The sequence below is a fragment of the Propithecus coquereli genome, unplaced genomic scaffold, assembly GCF_000956105.1.
Source record: "Propithecus coquereli isolate 6110/MARCELLA unplaced genomic scaffold, Pcoq_1.0 Scaffold163, whole genome shotgun sequence".
Classification (NCBI taxonomy): Eukaryota; Metazoa; Chordata; class Mammalia; order Primates; family Indriidae; genus Propithecus; species Propithecus coquereli.
The window spans coordinates 4,622,009-4,636,675 of record NW_012140858.1 but is presented as its reverse complement, the minus strand read 5'-3'; the positions used below and the strand labels follow the sequence as shown (position 1 = coordinate 4,636,675).

General features: G+C 43.0%; 1 protein-coding gene across 2 annotated transcripts in view; it reads left to right on the top strand.

The window, feature by feature from the left end:
- The window catches only part of TNC (tenascin C), a 59,928-nt gene that overhangs the window by 12,528 nt on the left and 32,733 nt on the right, over positions 1-14,667 (top strand). The window contains exons 9-13 of one of the 2 annotated variants that reach the window (XM_012641175.1): positions 4,458-4,730; positions 5,283-5,555; positions 6,162-6,434; positions 8,947-9,219; positions 11,531-11,803. In XM_012641175.1, the coding sequence (XP_012496629.1) occupies positions 4,458-4,730; positions 5,283-5,555; positions 6,162-6,434; positions 8,947-9,219; positions 11,531-11,803 (1,365 nt within the window). The remainder of the gene's footprint in view (positions 1-4,457; positions 4,731-5,282; positions 5,556-6,161; positions 6,435-8,946; positions 9,220-11,530; positions 11,804-14,667) is intronic. The other variant, XM_012641176.1, reaches the window with a different exon arrangement.

Below are 14,667 nucleotides of genomic sequence, written 5' to 3'. Positions count from 1 at the left end.
CTGAAAAGTTGCATGTGGTCCTCTGAGATTTCCATGGTCCCCTTCTCATTTTCCCTTTTCTCTCAGTCATTAAGAGGTAAAACTGCTTTTTCTGTGATGACAGCTTGATCCTGACCTCCAGTGTCCCTTCTAGCCCAGGCATCCTGTTCACTGAACCTGCTGCCATGCTTCCTCAGTTACTAAATCGAAAAAAACAGTCAGAAAAAAAAAAGATTCTTCCTTTATGAAAAATATGCACATTCAATTTTGGCCACCAAATATTCAAAGTGTATAGGTAGAAAATATTACTCATCCAGGGTAAGCAAGTAATAGTCTTTACTTTCAATTTAATTAGTAAGCACGTATTGAGTACCTACTGCATACATTGTACTGTGCTGATATTTGAGGAGAAGTAAATCACAAAGTCAGCATTGTTGTATTGACCCATATACTGCTGCTCACATGCTCATAGTCCTTGGGAAAGATACTGTCTCTGTTTGCATTAAAAGAAATTAGTGTGTGGCAGGCATCTTTCCCTCCCTTCCCCTCTCCTCTCCTCCCTTCCTTCTCCCCCACCCCTTCCTGTCCTCTTCTCTGAATCTCTGCTTTTGTATTCTGATAAACACAACTAGCCCCTGCTTAAGGTCAAGGCCATGGATTTGCGGCGTGCGATAAGGGGTATGAAGCAGGGGCTCTAGGTAAGAACACTAAGTCAGTGGAACATTTTTCCATAGCAACATAAGCCTCGACAGTGACAACCCTGTAATTCACGTGAATTTTGGAAGCAGAAAGGTAGAATTTTGTTCTTAGTCACAGCTACAGACAATAGAGAACATTCTTCTTTGACTTGCCATTTTGATTTTCTCACAGAGCAAACTGGAATTTATTCAAATGTTTATCCATCCACCAAATATTTATTTCTTACCTACTATGGGGCAGGCAATGCTTGTATATAGAACAGAAAGTTCTATTCTACTCTCAAGAAATGATGCACATTGAGATGGCAAAGAGAGGGAGCCAAAACCAAAATTATAAAAATGTAGGCTGTCTGTTTTAGGAGGGACTTGTGGGAGGTCATGGGAGCACAGAGGCTGGTACCCAGCACAGACCTGAGCAAAGGACTAAACAGCATCAGAGGTTGTTTTAGAAGCAGTGATGCTTGGCTGAGTCCTGGAAAAGTAAAAGGAGTTGAGCAAGTGGGGAAACAGTAAAGACATTACCAGGAGGGGGAACAGCATCTGAAAAGGTCAAAGACAGGGAAACGCAAGCTGTGCAGTCCTACTACGGGATAGAACAGGGAATGGTAGGTTTTGATTCTAGACACGTCGTCAAGGACATCTGCATCAGGCCGTGGGCATCATGCTAAGGGGCTTCATTCTTGACAGTTACAAAGAGTCACTGAAAGTTTGAAGGCAGCCAAGGCTTTTCACCTCAACTGTCTTATCTCTACAAGATGAGACCGAAGCCACTTAATCTATGCTTTGAGTTCGTCAGGCTTGGATTTGACCATCTGCCTGCTGTGGGAGAATCACTCTTTCTCCCATAAGTGAACACTAACGGTGGGTTCCTCATCAACACTTGGTAATTACCATCGACAAGATGGCAGAGATCTAAAGATTCAAAGTTGGCACTGCCAGAAATTCCTCCAGGCCAGCTGCTCAGCCCACCCTGAGCACAGAAAGGGGTTTTCAAAATTCTGATTTCCCAGGCCCACTGACATTGTTCAGAGGGTAGATTCCGACGCACAGCTGTAAGAAAAAGACAACAGCCTTTTCATAAAGAAATGCCAAGAAAGTCAGTGTGGAACTCTACAGCAGAAACACTTGGCTTCTGGGGCAGCAAGCCCACAAGTATGTCATTTGCTGTTGAAATGTAGAGTCAGCATTTATGTGATGCCTCTTGGTTTCCACCTCAACTATCGTTTGGTATATTTTTATTCATATTATCCCTTTCCTTTCATAATTCTTATCCTACTCCCTTTAATTTGTAACTGATTTTATTTGTGAAAGTTGCACCTTTTACTTATTTGGTTAGCATTTGTTTAGTGAAGGGATCTGAGTGGGGAACTGATAGTATCCACTACAGACATGGCCAGAGCACTGCCTTTCAAAGGGACAAACCAGTGCTCCTTTTGATTTGTCTACCAAAAAAAGAAGCAAACAAACAAACCAGTGGGAGAATAGCCAAGAGTTTTGGCAGAAATTTCAACACCATTACTATTCCTATTTACTGAACAACATGATATTATGTGAAAGTTACTCTATCAACTGTACGAACAGATGAAGCAGGATGTGAAGGTCATTATATGAAAGCATCAGTGACGTATTATAGAGCCGATTAAAATAGACAAGGTGATTCTTATCAGGAAGAGACATTTTCCAGTTTGCATCTTTTCCCTCCATCCCTCTTCTACTGTAGCAGCTTAATGGGCAATCCTGAGTCACCTCCTCCCTCCCCCAGTTACACAAATCTCCCCATATCTCTTTCAACCTGGTATCTGAAATTTCTTTCATGGAAAAAAAATATGTTTCATGTCATAATTAGAGATAAAGCTGAAAATACAGATACCCGCAGAGGAAAGACAGTGACTTAATTCATGCAAAGGGGTAAGTTGTCAATGTGAGATAAGTTCCTGACAAGTGGCTTTGGACAACAGAGGAAAAAAAGAGGAAGGGGAGCTTAGGAGCCGTAGGAGTGATTTCATTTTTCACTTAGACTTGTTTTTGTCCTACATCTCTCATGTATCAGGACTACTGGAACATTTAAGAAGGACATGCACCTGAGTTTAGTTGTGCTTAAATCCCATGGTCAAGAATGTAATTGTTATATCTGGGGACACAGTTCCTAACCTCACAAGGGCCCATGGGTTTAAAAGTAACTGACTCTCCTCTCTTTTCCCAAATCTAGATATATCACTTGGAGTTTGAGGTCCTCTCTTTCTCATACAGACCATGTTTAGGTGGTTAAGAACTACCATGGAGTCTTCAGTGTGAGCTTCAGGGCATGAGTTTGGGTTAAATGAGGCATCCATAGGCTGTAGTTCAAGGTCAAGCTTTAAAACATTTTTCATAAAAGGCCAAATGGTGAATATTTTAGACCTTGCGGGTCAGATAGTCTCTGTCACAATTACTCAACTGTGCCTTGTAGCACAAAAGCAGCCACCAACAGTATGTAAGTAAACAAGCATGGCTGTGTTCAATGAAATTTTATTTATGGTACCAAAATTTGAATCTCATGATTTGCATGCATCATGTAATATCATTCTTCTTAGGATTTTTTTTTTTTTTACCAATCATTTAAAAATGTGGGGCAGGCCAGATATAGTCCTTGGGTCATAGTTTGTGGACCTCTGTTCTAGATCAAACAGAACTTGAAGGAGTATAAACTTTGTCAATAAAACAATTAGGAAGAATGTTCCCCAGAACCTGGAAAAGTCTGAATTAAGTAGATTCTAGAAAATAAATGTTTTCCCCTCTGGAAGGGTGTCCTCAATCAAATCGCAAGCTAAGATTTTCAAGTTAGAGGTCTGCTTTAATGGACACGCAGAGCTCATTTGAAATGAGCAGCAATGTGAGACATTAAATAGAAGAAACAGTTTGTTCTTTTAAATGAGATAAAGGCAGTTCATACTCTCTTGTTTACAGGATCCATTTTCAGAGAAATCCTTTCCTTCCTAGGTCATGCAAAGTCCACTTAAGCTCAGCTCTGGGCAAATTATCCCCCTTAAGGCAGATTTAGACAAGTGAGTTTTTACTGAATTTTGTGTGTTCAGGAGATGAATGAAGAGGGTGCATTCAATTTTAGCTGAGCTTCATAAGGTCTTTTTCTCCCATGGCCTCATTCTTTCTTTCTGTCCAATAAGGAATAGTTTTTCAAAGGGTCATCACCTTCCTCTGTTCAGCCTTACTAATACTGTGTTAATTTATCTCTGATCTTTACTGGTCTGTGTAAATTGATTAGAACCCTAGAAACTGACAAAATCCAAATATAAACTATAAAATAGACCTTCCAGAGGATACCGAAGCAGCACAGAAAGGAAGGGAATCCAGGTATCTCAATTGTCTCAAAATACAGAAGGCTGGACAGCTCAGACCAAGACCCCAAGAACAGCTCCTTATAAGCTCTTTATAAGGGCCACCTCCTTATGATGAGACACACTTTCCAAAATGGAAAGTGAAACTCAGAGCATCACTAACATAGATCTGTAGAGTTTTCTAAATCTGCAGGACACTGGTCAGTAGAAAAGTACCATTTCCAAAAGACGAACCCAAATGTGCATGAAGGCAAAATAAGTATCCTATCAGCTTTCTGCTGGTGTTTTAGTGGGGACAGCCCCAGGAGGGGGTGCAGTGAGCAGGACACAGCACTCCGGCTGGGACGGCCTTTCAGCAGTGGCACTGGGTTTACTGTTGCTGGGTTCTCAGAAACCAAGCATTGAGAGTAATACTTTAACTGACCCCATCTCTGTCATTATTCAGAACAAACCCCTGAACTGGAAAACCTCACCGTGACTGAGGTTGGCTGGGATGGCCTCAAACTCAACTGGACCACCCCTGACCAGACCTATGAGCACTTTGTCATCCAGGTGCAGGAGGCCAACACGCTGGAGGCCACCCAGAACCTCACGGTGCCTGGCAGCCTCCGGGCTGTGGACATCCCAGGCCTCAAGGCTGCTACCCCTTACAGAGTCTCCATCTATGGGGTGATCTGGGGCTCTAGAACACCAGTGCTCTCTGCTGAGGCCTCCACAGGTACCTCTTACCTTCCTATCTACAGCTTCCATGTTTCCCAACAGGAAACTGCCCACGGATAATCAGACACAGCTAGCTTTGGGATGGACTTGTTTTGTCACAAGTTATAGTGCCAAGGGATCTAATAATGGACAGCTGGGTCATCAGGTTAAATACCTCCAAGGCCACCCTTGACACTTCACTCTAAGTGAATGACGCCCTTTGTAGCTGTACAGAGCCCAGCCTGGGCAGCTGTACACACAGCCCCAACAAAGGGGGCCCTTAGCTCTGTAAACAGGCTCTGCCTGCTAAGGGACATTAAGGCACTATATTTTAAAGGGAAAAAGATCATAAAATTAAGGCAATTCTTTAATAAGATAAGAAAACAAAACAAATATTTTCCCACAACTCATCCTCTTCGCTCTATTTCTAAAATTTAGAAAATTGCATGATGCATGTTTATCTAAAGAAAGTCATATTTTTAAAACAATATACAGCTTATTTTTGCATTGAAGATTCCCTGGATCTTGATGTATGATTTGATCACTAAACTAGTTCTTTGTCCTTCTCCAGGGAAAACTCCCAATTTGGGAGAGGTCACGGTGTCCAAGGTGGGCTGGGATGCCCTCAGACTCAACTGGACCGCTCCAGAAGGGGCCTATGAGCACTTTTTCATTCAGGTGCAGGAGGCTGACGCAGTAGAGGCAGCCCAGAACCTCACAGTCCCAGGAGAACAGAGGTCCGTGGACCTGCCTGGGCTCAAAGCAGACACTCATTATACTGTCACCATCCGCGGGGTCACTCAGGACTTCAGCACAACCCCTCTCTCTGTTGAGGTCTCGACAGGTATTCTAGACCAGTTCACTAATTTGCTTCATCCCCATTGTCTCTGCTCAGGAAGAATCAACGCTCTTCCCTGCTCTAAACCGGGTTCAGCCCCTACCACATTGGGGAAACACCGGTGAATCATCCCTGCTGCTTCCTAAAGGTCATATCCCTTATTTGGCCAGGTCCTAGTTGAAGCCCAGTTCCGTGGAAAATTCCACCTACTCTTCTTTTGTAAAAGTGAGAGATGACTTTTCTTCCAAAGCCAGTCTCAGTCATAGTATCTATGAACTTGAAAAGCACAACTTGTAAGTGAGAAAAAAAAAAAAAAAAGGCTCTGAGCTCATTTTAAGAACACCAAAGGACTCCCCAAAGCCCTATTTGTATGTCAAGAATGGAAGTTGTGAACAATTCCTAAAACTAGTTTTTATTTCCAAAGGCTGAATAGAAAAATCCTGGCTTTAGTGCCAACAATTAGAGTGTGTTCAACACACACTGTAAATCATGTATCTCTAATCAACACTAACCAGACAACTCATCCCAATCTCAGCCAAAATGCCATCTCACCTGAATCCCAGAAAGCACTTGCCTTTTTTAGTAACTCAGCAACTCTGTGTCCTTGTGCAGAGGAGGTTCCAGATCTGGGAAACCTCACAGTGACCAAGGTTAGCTGGGATGCCCTCAGACTGGACTGGACCACACCAGATGGCACCTACGACCAATTTGTCATTCAGGTCCAGGAGACGGACCAGGTGGAAGAGGCTCGCAATCTCACAGTTCCTGGCAGCCTGCGCTCCGTGGAAATCCCTGGCCTCAGGGCTGGCACTCCTTACACAGTCACCCTGCACGGCAAGGTCAGGGGCCACAGCACTCGGCCCCTTGCTGTGGAGGTCACCACAGGTATATGGCCCTCCCACGAGACCAGAGGTGTGATATTAGCCAGCCTGTCATTAGAATAGAGAAAACTCCCCATGTGGTAGAATCCTACCTAAATGTTGACAGGCAGCGTGAATCTCTAATTCAGGAAGGTCTGGGTTGGAATTCTACCTTATTGGCTGAATATTCTTGGGTATATCACTCTGCATATCTGAGCCTTCTTCTTTCATTTCCAAATCAGATATAATACCCCTACTCAGAACACTGTCATGAGGAGTCAATGAGCTAACGAGGGTGAGTGCTTAGCAAAGTGTCCATCATGCAGATAAGTATTGAATAACAAATAGTTAAATTGATCATGTAGCAGCAGATCACAGAGTCATAAAAAAATAGCACAAACAGTAGGGCTGTGGCAAGAGGATCAGAACTTTCTTAGAAAAACCTTATCATATTTGGCCTCAGAACCACTAAATAATACCCAACTCATAGTCAGATTTCTACATAATAATTTTTGGAAATGATATAGTCATCTTCTACTAAAATTATAAGACTTATAAGAGAGACTTATAAGGAGTCTCTCTTCTTAACAAATATCTTAAAAAAAGGACATTTTTAAGAAAGGACAGCCACATTTGACTTCAATGTTTTTTATTCACTTTAGGGAGGAAAAACAATTCTTATCAATTTGTACCATGAAAATATGCTGCTCCATCTGTTATACAAAACTGTGTGCTGCCCACGAGGCTCCTAGAAATAGCTTCAAAAGGGGCTGTGAGCAAACAGGCCAAATTTTTGGTAATAGGAGTTTTGTGCTGAGCCCTAAGCCCATCCTATATTTTGATAATGCCACCCAGATCACTAATTCAAATTATTTTCCTTGCTCATATATAATAAATAAACTTGGTCACAGCTAGAAACTACACATGATTCTGAAAATAAGAAAGGTGAAATTTTAATATACTTAAGCTGGCCAGATTATCACCTTGTGTTTCCTGGAATATCTTCCAGGGCCTTTGAGTAAAAAGGCCTTTAAGACATCTGTGATCTGGGTGCAGGACGCTGATAATCTTCACCTATAGTCTGCAAACGTCTGTTTTGAGTAGCAGAACTCCTTTTGCAAATGAAATCTTCCTACTGTACTGACAGATAAACAAACAGCTGTTCTTGGGGAGCCCAGGAAGAGGGGGATGCCTGCATCTGTGTCCCCAGCATGGTTCTTCCAGAAAAGCACTGGATGTATGTGGAACCCAGTTTGAAAACAGCCCCTGTAAAAGGAAGAGGTTGCTCAGACTCTCACAGTGTACTGAATCCTGGAGTACCCACGAACAAGTAGCTATCTCCCACATTTTTTGATTGAAATCCCTGCAGATGTTTTCCTCCCTAACTTCTAATCTGTGGCCACTTCAGGCTTAAGAAGAGTGGCTGAGAGATTGCACTTAACCCTGAGAAACATCCCACAAAGCAGTGGGTTTTTCCATATCCCGAATCCAAACATCCTAAATCAGCAATAATAACTACATTTTATTTCCTTGCTACGTTGCAAAAAATTTAATAGTAGGCCCTGCTCTGCACCATTTGCTGAGCAAAACATCATCGCTTTTAATTAAAAGCAGGCACACTCATTGCACACACACAGCCGTGCTTTGCGATGCAGCCGTCCTTCACTCAGACACACGGTACTAGCAGAAGAAGGAAAGAGAAGAACAAAGCCAAGAATCCTGTACATAACCTTTGATCCCCGAAAGCTGAGAAAAGCTCAGAGATTAAAGCATCATACCTGTCCAACCCTGAGACAGCATACACCCGATAAACCCAGGCAGATAACCTGTGGCCAGTGATGAGATGATCTCTCTAATTTCAAGTAATGAAATGACGCAGGGAATTCTCTCCCACGTGCCTGAGAAGTTCCAAGGGAAACACCTAAATGATATCTTTTGGAAGCTGCCACTTCTCAGGCACTCACTATATATCACACGTAGTACTCAGAGGTTGATGAATATTATCGTTTATTATTAGATCATCCGACTCAATGCAATGGTACTGTCAGCTCCGTTTGAAGGTCAAGAGAGTGAGGCTCAGAGAGAAGCTGAGTGACATGCCCAGGATTACGCAGCTAGCAAATAGCAGGGTTGGGATTCAGACCAAGGACCACCTGCCTCCAAAGTCTGCACTTTTAGCCATTGTCACTTTTCTTACTCTGACCCACACCCCACTTTTCCACATGAACGTTAGCTGCTGGTCGCACATGCTCAGAGACCTCCCGGTGGGCCATGCATTGGTTGCAGATGCCTTTGTCATCTCTGGGATGAATGATGCAGATGTTCCCCTTTCTGACTCTTTTCAGCTCCTGATGAGAGCTGTGGCCAGGGTACCATTGTTCAAATTGCAAATGCCCAGAGACTAATTACCTCCCTCCCCCGCCGCCCCCAAAAAGTGTTTCTCCTCTTTCTCTCTTTCCTAGAGTTGGGCTTTGGGACCTTTGGTTTCCTCATTTTTGCTTTACAGAACTGACAAATATCTCTCTGTCCTTCTTCAGAGGAGCTCCCCGAGCTGGGAGATTTAGCTGTGACTGAGTTTGGCTGGGATGGCCTCAAACTGAACTGGACCGCACCAGACCAGGCCTATGAGCACTTTGTCATCCAGGTGCAGGAGGCCAACACGCTGGAGGCCACTCAGAACCTCACGGTGCCCGGCAGCCTCCGGGCTGTGGACATCCCAGGCCTCAAGGCTGCTACCCCTTACAGAATCTCCATCTATGGGGTGATCTGGGGCTCTAGAACACCAGTGCTCTCTGCTGAGGCCTCCACAGGTACTGCTCCCTTCCAGTGCTTTCTCCCCAAGGTCCCCTGCTCCTTCTTCAAGAGATCATGCAGGCAGTCGGCTTCTTTCCATAACTGAATTCTTTCCATGTGTCCTTTAGCTGCTGGCCATGCATGCTCAGAGACCTCCCATGGGCTGTGCCTTTGTCCAGATGCCTTTGCCATCTCAGTGATGAATGATGCAGATGTGGTCCCTTCTGACCTCCAGCTCCCCAGCCTCTCCCTCCCACGCTTTACCTGACCGATCCTACAGCTACATCTCTTTTGAATGATGGCTTTTTGTTTCAGGAATCAGCCCGATGGTTTTAATTCACTTCTCCAGTGCTTGGATGTTACTAAAAGCCCCCCTTTCCCATGTGTGAGTTCTGGTGGAGCACAGATTATTTACTTTAGAGAGTCTTTTGCTAGTCGGAAATGGTGCTTTCCTCTCTCCAAATCCCTCAAGGGCATGGGTCCTGTGGTTCTTGTATTTAAGAAATGTATCTTTAAAATGCACTGAGTATAATAAGAGAACTGAATTACCCTCCTTCAGGCAATTCTCTCAGATACTGAGTCATTGTTAGAACATCAAATTAGCAAATAGCTAGACCAAAAAGAAAAAAAAAAAATCACACAATTATGACTGGAGACTGTACCAAAGACAAAACTATTCATTAGGAGAAGTATACACAGCAGCATTTGGAACAAGGACTGTCCCAGGCTATGAATGTCAAAGAACTGATGCCCTTTTTGCTCTTTTAAGCAAGAGTTGCTCTCTGGAGTGTTGGCCTTTGGATGGCAAACTCCAAGCCCCAGACCCAGGAGGGTACGTTGTGATTTACTCCTCGCCCTACTTCAATTACAAGGCTCCAGTGTTTCCCTGGGAGCCTGCTGAAGTCAGCAGCCTTCCCCCGGCACTGTTTTCCATTACTCGTCTTCATTCTTCGCCTCGGTGGGTCTGAAGCTCAGTAGAGACTGTTGCTTTGTTTTGCATATGACTGCCCCCTCCTTTCATGTAATTATTGCAACTAAACTTTCATGACATACCTATACCTGGTTGATTCTAGCAAAAGAATAACTATTTTAGCCCCAGCCATTTCAGTAACTCTTACTGAGATAGACAAACATAAAACACAGGCAACCACCGCATGGACAGTGATGCTGAAATGCCTAGAAATTGCAGTGGAGGCTGCCCTGAATATGCCCAGGACTCTTATCTGATACACACAAACCATCCCTTCCCAGGAGGCAGAGAAATCACCCACCACTTCTGATCTTTCCTTCAGATCTTGTGGTTTGGGTGTCATTAGGATTTTTATGGGCACGTGTGTTTTACTTTTTAACGATGGCAACATTCTTGCCTCTGATGAGTTGGACTAGGAGGAAAGGCCATAATCCCATCTGATCTGTGTCTCAACAAATCTGTTGGGTTGGTCTCAGAGCCCAGGAGCCTGCTTCCTTGCTAAAGAGACAGCACTAGCTTCTCAAACTCTGCCCCTTCCTGCCCTCTGCATGTTTTATTCCTTTTGCTCAGAAAAGCACTGGCAGGACCATCTCCAAGACAAAATGTTATTTCTTGGCTGAAAAGGTTGCTTCAACTGCCTTGTCTTGGCTTAGCTCTATTGGTTGGCAATGCAGTACTAGCCTTTTTGGCCTACATAGAAGCAGTTAAGAGGGGACAGGTTATTTTAACGGAATATGAGAACAGCTGGCTGGCCCTTGACTGAAGTATGAAAAAAATACCAAGAATTGCACTGAGAAATTGGCAATTCCTTTTAAGTCACATAATCAGAAGCCTGGAGGTACTACCTTGGGAAAGTAATGGCTTCAGAATTATTTAGCCCTCCTTTGAATAGATGGGAGATCCCTCCAAGCAAAGAATGTCTGCATTCAAGGAGGCATCCAAGTAATCTTGGTCTCCTGAGTGCAATTCAAGAGACTGGAAGCTGCCAGGACTCGTATCTTTTGACCAATGGCCAGCGGCCCTGAGGCGGGGCTTTCCAGAGGCATGCACGGCTAATAAGCAGCAGTTCCTGCAGAGATCATTCAGCTCATGTTCTCGGCCAGGGCCTGATCATGTGTGGCAACTGCAGAGTAGAGAACTCTAATTGCCGTCCTTTCCTTTTTTTATTTTTCTTTTAACAAAACTGCTTTTTCTCTCTCATTGGCACTGATTGGTAACTTTGCTTCATTTCGCCATAACCCTGAACTATCAGATCTCTCTACCCAGTAATGGTTCTACTAACAACCTCCATCTTAAAACACAGCCAGATAATTAATTCAAATTTATTTTTTTTTCTCTCCCACCCCATCCTTTTTCAGCCAAAGAACCTGAAATTGGAAACTTAAGTGTTGCTGACATAACTCCTGAGAGCTTCAATCTCTCCTGGACAGCTGCTGATGGGATCTTCGAGACCTTTACCATTGAAATTATTGATTCTAATAGGTTGCTGGAGACGGTAGAATATAATATCTCTGGTGCTGAACGAACTGCCCACATCTCAGGGCTACCCCCTAGTACTGACTTTATTATCTACCTGTCTGGACTTTCTCCCAGCATCCGGACCAAAACCATCAGTGCCACAGCCACCACAGGTACATGTGCATTCTCCCGTGTCTAACCCGCTCTTTCCGCAGTCTTCTTTGCAGGGTGAAACCACTCCACTTCCTCTCCCATCAACGTACAAGCCACAGGGCGCCACCTCTTCCATGATGCTAGGCTGGAGCTCTATTTAACATAATTCTTTTCCAACAGCAGCTCAAATAATGGTTTGCCATAAAGCCATTTGCCTGATTTATCACCAACCAGGATATTTGCAGCATAAAACATAGTTTTGTGCAGATCGCTTTACAGAATCTAGAGAAAAGAATTCTCCTTTTCAGTAACTAAAAAGGTATAGCAAGAGCTATTCTTGACTTGGAAAGGTAGTGACCTCAGTCAAAGAGGTCTTAAAAATTATATTTTTTGTCATCTTTATGTCTTCACCTTCCTAATGCCTTTGACATTATAATCCAATGATTTCATAATTGTGTTGATGGTATTATTTTTCTTCAATTTGGAAAGTGAAGAGAAAGAGCAAAGATTACTTATCAAATGAGTACAGAAGGTAGCTGTGCCATTCAGACCACCCCAGTTCAATTGATCTAGGAGAAAAGACTTCTAGAAGAAAAAACCAGACTATGCCATCTTGCCATTGGAACAGTGAATGGTAGATGGCAAAAATAAAAGTAGAAGCATTGTGTTCAAACAAGGAACTTGGTTAAAATTAAAAAAAAAAAAAGAGTGAACTGCTTTCACTTTAAATGTGCGGTATCTGTGGCATATATACCATGCCAGATGCTCTCTGCCATGCAGCAAAAGGGAATTTCGTGTGAATTTGGAAAGGAGAGCCTTGTGCCTTCAAAATAGCATTCTTAGCATGTTTTAGATGATGCTTTCTCTTGACAGGTAAACTAAGGCATCACAAACTGGAAAAAAAAAAAAAGGGATATTTGTAGAACAAACACAGAAGAATTTGTCCTTATACTTCACAAAAGAGAGAAAGAGAAAGAGAGAACGGGACCCATAGTCTGGGGAATCCAAGAATAGGGTTGAGATTGGTAGCATCAAAATTGTCTACCATTTAGGTCACCCATGGTTGAGGGAGGGTCTGTCCGCATTCTACATGAGATGACAAATTATTATCAGGGTGGTCCATAGAAAAGGCAGAGAGATGGCATTATGTAATTTCCCTCTCAGCAAGATTAAAATATTAAAGTAACAAAACCTAGAGGAGAAAATTAGTCAGCCAAATATATTTGTTTCTTATAGCTCAAACTGGTTGTCAACAAAGAACAAGTTCCTTTACCTTTTTCCTAAAGGTAAAGTCTAAAACTTTATGGATTTAGTCTTATGTGTTTTGATTTTGACTCTGTAACGGTGTTTTCAGTTGATACACTTTCATATTTTTTCTTCTTGCTTTAGTAGCCGAACCTCTCCTTAGCCACCTCACTGTCTCAAATGTGACCTGGGGCAGTGTGTCCATCTCGTGGATAGCTCAGGAGCCTGCCTTTGATAGCTTCCTTATAGAAGTTAGTAATTCCGATCAACCCCAGGAGACCACGGTGCACTCTGTGCCTGGGGCATCTCGCAGCTCCGTCATCACCAACCTCAAAGCTGCTTCCAATTACACTGCCCACCTTCATGGGCTGATTGGCGGGCAGCGTGCTCAGACCCTGATGGTCCAAGCAACCACAGGTATTTCTCCTTATCAGTTCTTCACTCTTTATTGAACTTCCTCTGAATGGCATTCCAAAAAAATCACCCACTACCAACTTTTCATCCTCCTAGTTGCTCCAGATCCTTCTCAAATTTGATAGAGCCATCCAAATCAAAGCTTTAAAGTTTCAAAATAACTCTTAACCCAAATTAAGGAACTTCAGTGTCAACCTCTTTTTCCTAAACATCCACTCACATCTGGAGTTGCTTTATTTGTTTGTATAGAGTTAACGTGACTTGCTTTGGTTGAATTTCTAAACCATCCTTTCATCTGATCTTGAATAATCTTTTCCAGTTCCACCCATTATCATCTGCCTGTGGTCTTTCTAATCAAAGCTTGCCTATGTTATACTCAAAGAGGTGCGTGCATGTCATTTCTGGTTCGTTGGTCAGAACGATCTGCATTTTCTTTCTCTCTACCAGGATTTTAAATAGTGGTGCCCTTAGCATGCTGAGAGGAGACCCTAAATCACACCCCATAGACTGCATGAGAGGACCCAGTGGTCTCATCTTGTTCTCGAGTTTTATTTGTTTGGATCCCCTACAAACAGACTGCTCTCTTTTGACATGTACTCTGTCAAGCATGTTTTGTAGCCCAGTGATATCTGTCACAAAATGTCAGAATCTTCTCTCTATCCATCATCTTGTCCAAATCTTGGTGCATGCGGTAAATACTCAGAGCATTAAATTTTTGGAAATGTCTGTCTTTCCTGGAAGCAGACTGCATGTCAAGGAATTGTTTCCAAAGGTTAGAAGTGGTAGGATAAAAATGTCCCTCGCCTGCATGGAAGACTGACCACACCCTAACTACTATTCTTTTTTGGAGTTTTTTCTTGCATCTCACTTTTTAGGTTGGTTGCACCCTCTGGGGAACAGCTGGAAGTAAAGCTGACTTCGAGAACCTAAATCTTATTTTGCATGGTGAATGTGTTGTCTGGTAGCATGAGAAGAATCCCAACATGCATCCTTAATTTGGGAGATTGTTTCTGCAGCAAAATGTAGGGAAAGAACAGAGTTCCATTTAGAGGATCTTACCTTTTGTGGGGTTGAGGGCATTTGCCAATGCTGTAGCTCAAAATTATAGCATCATTTAGCTTCTCAAACTAATTGATAAGTAGGAAATCCCATGTAATGCTTTTGGTTATATTCCACTTCTGAGCCAGGTCCTAGAGACTTTATAGCGTTGAGTTATGCCATGCAA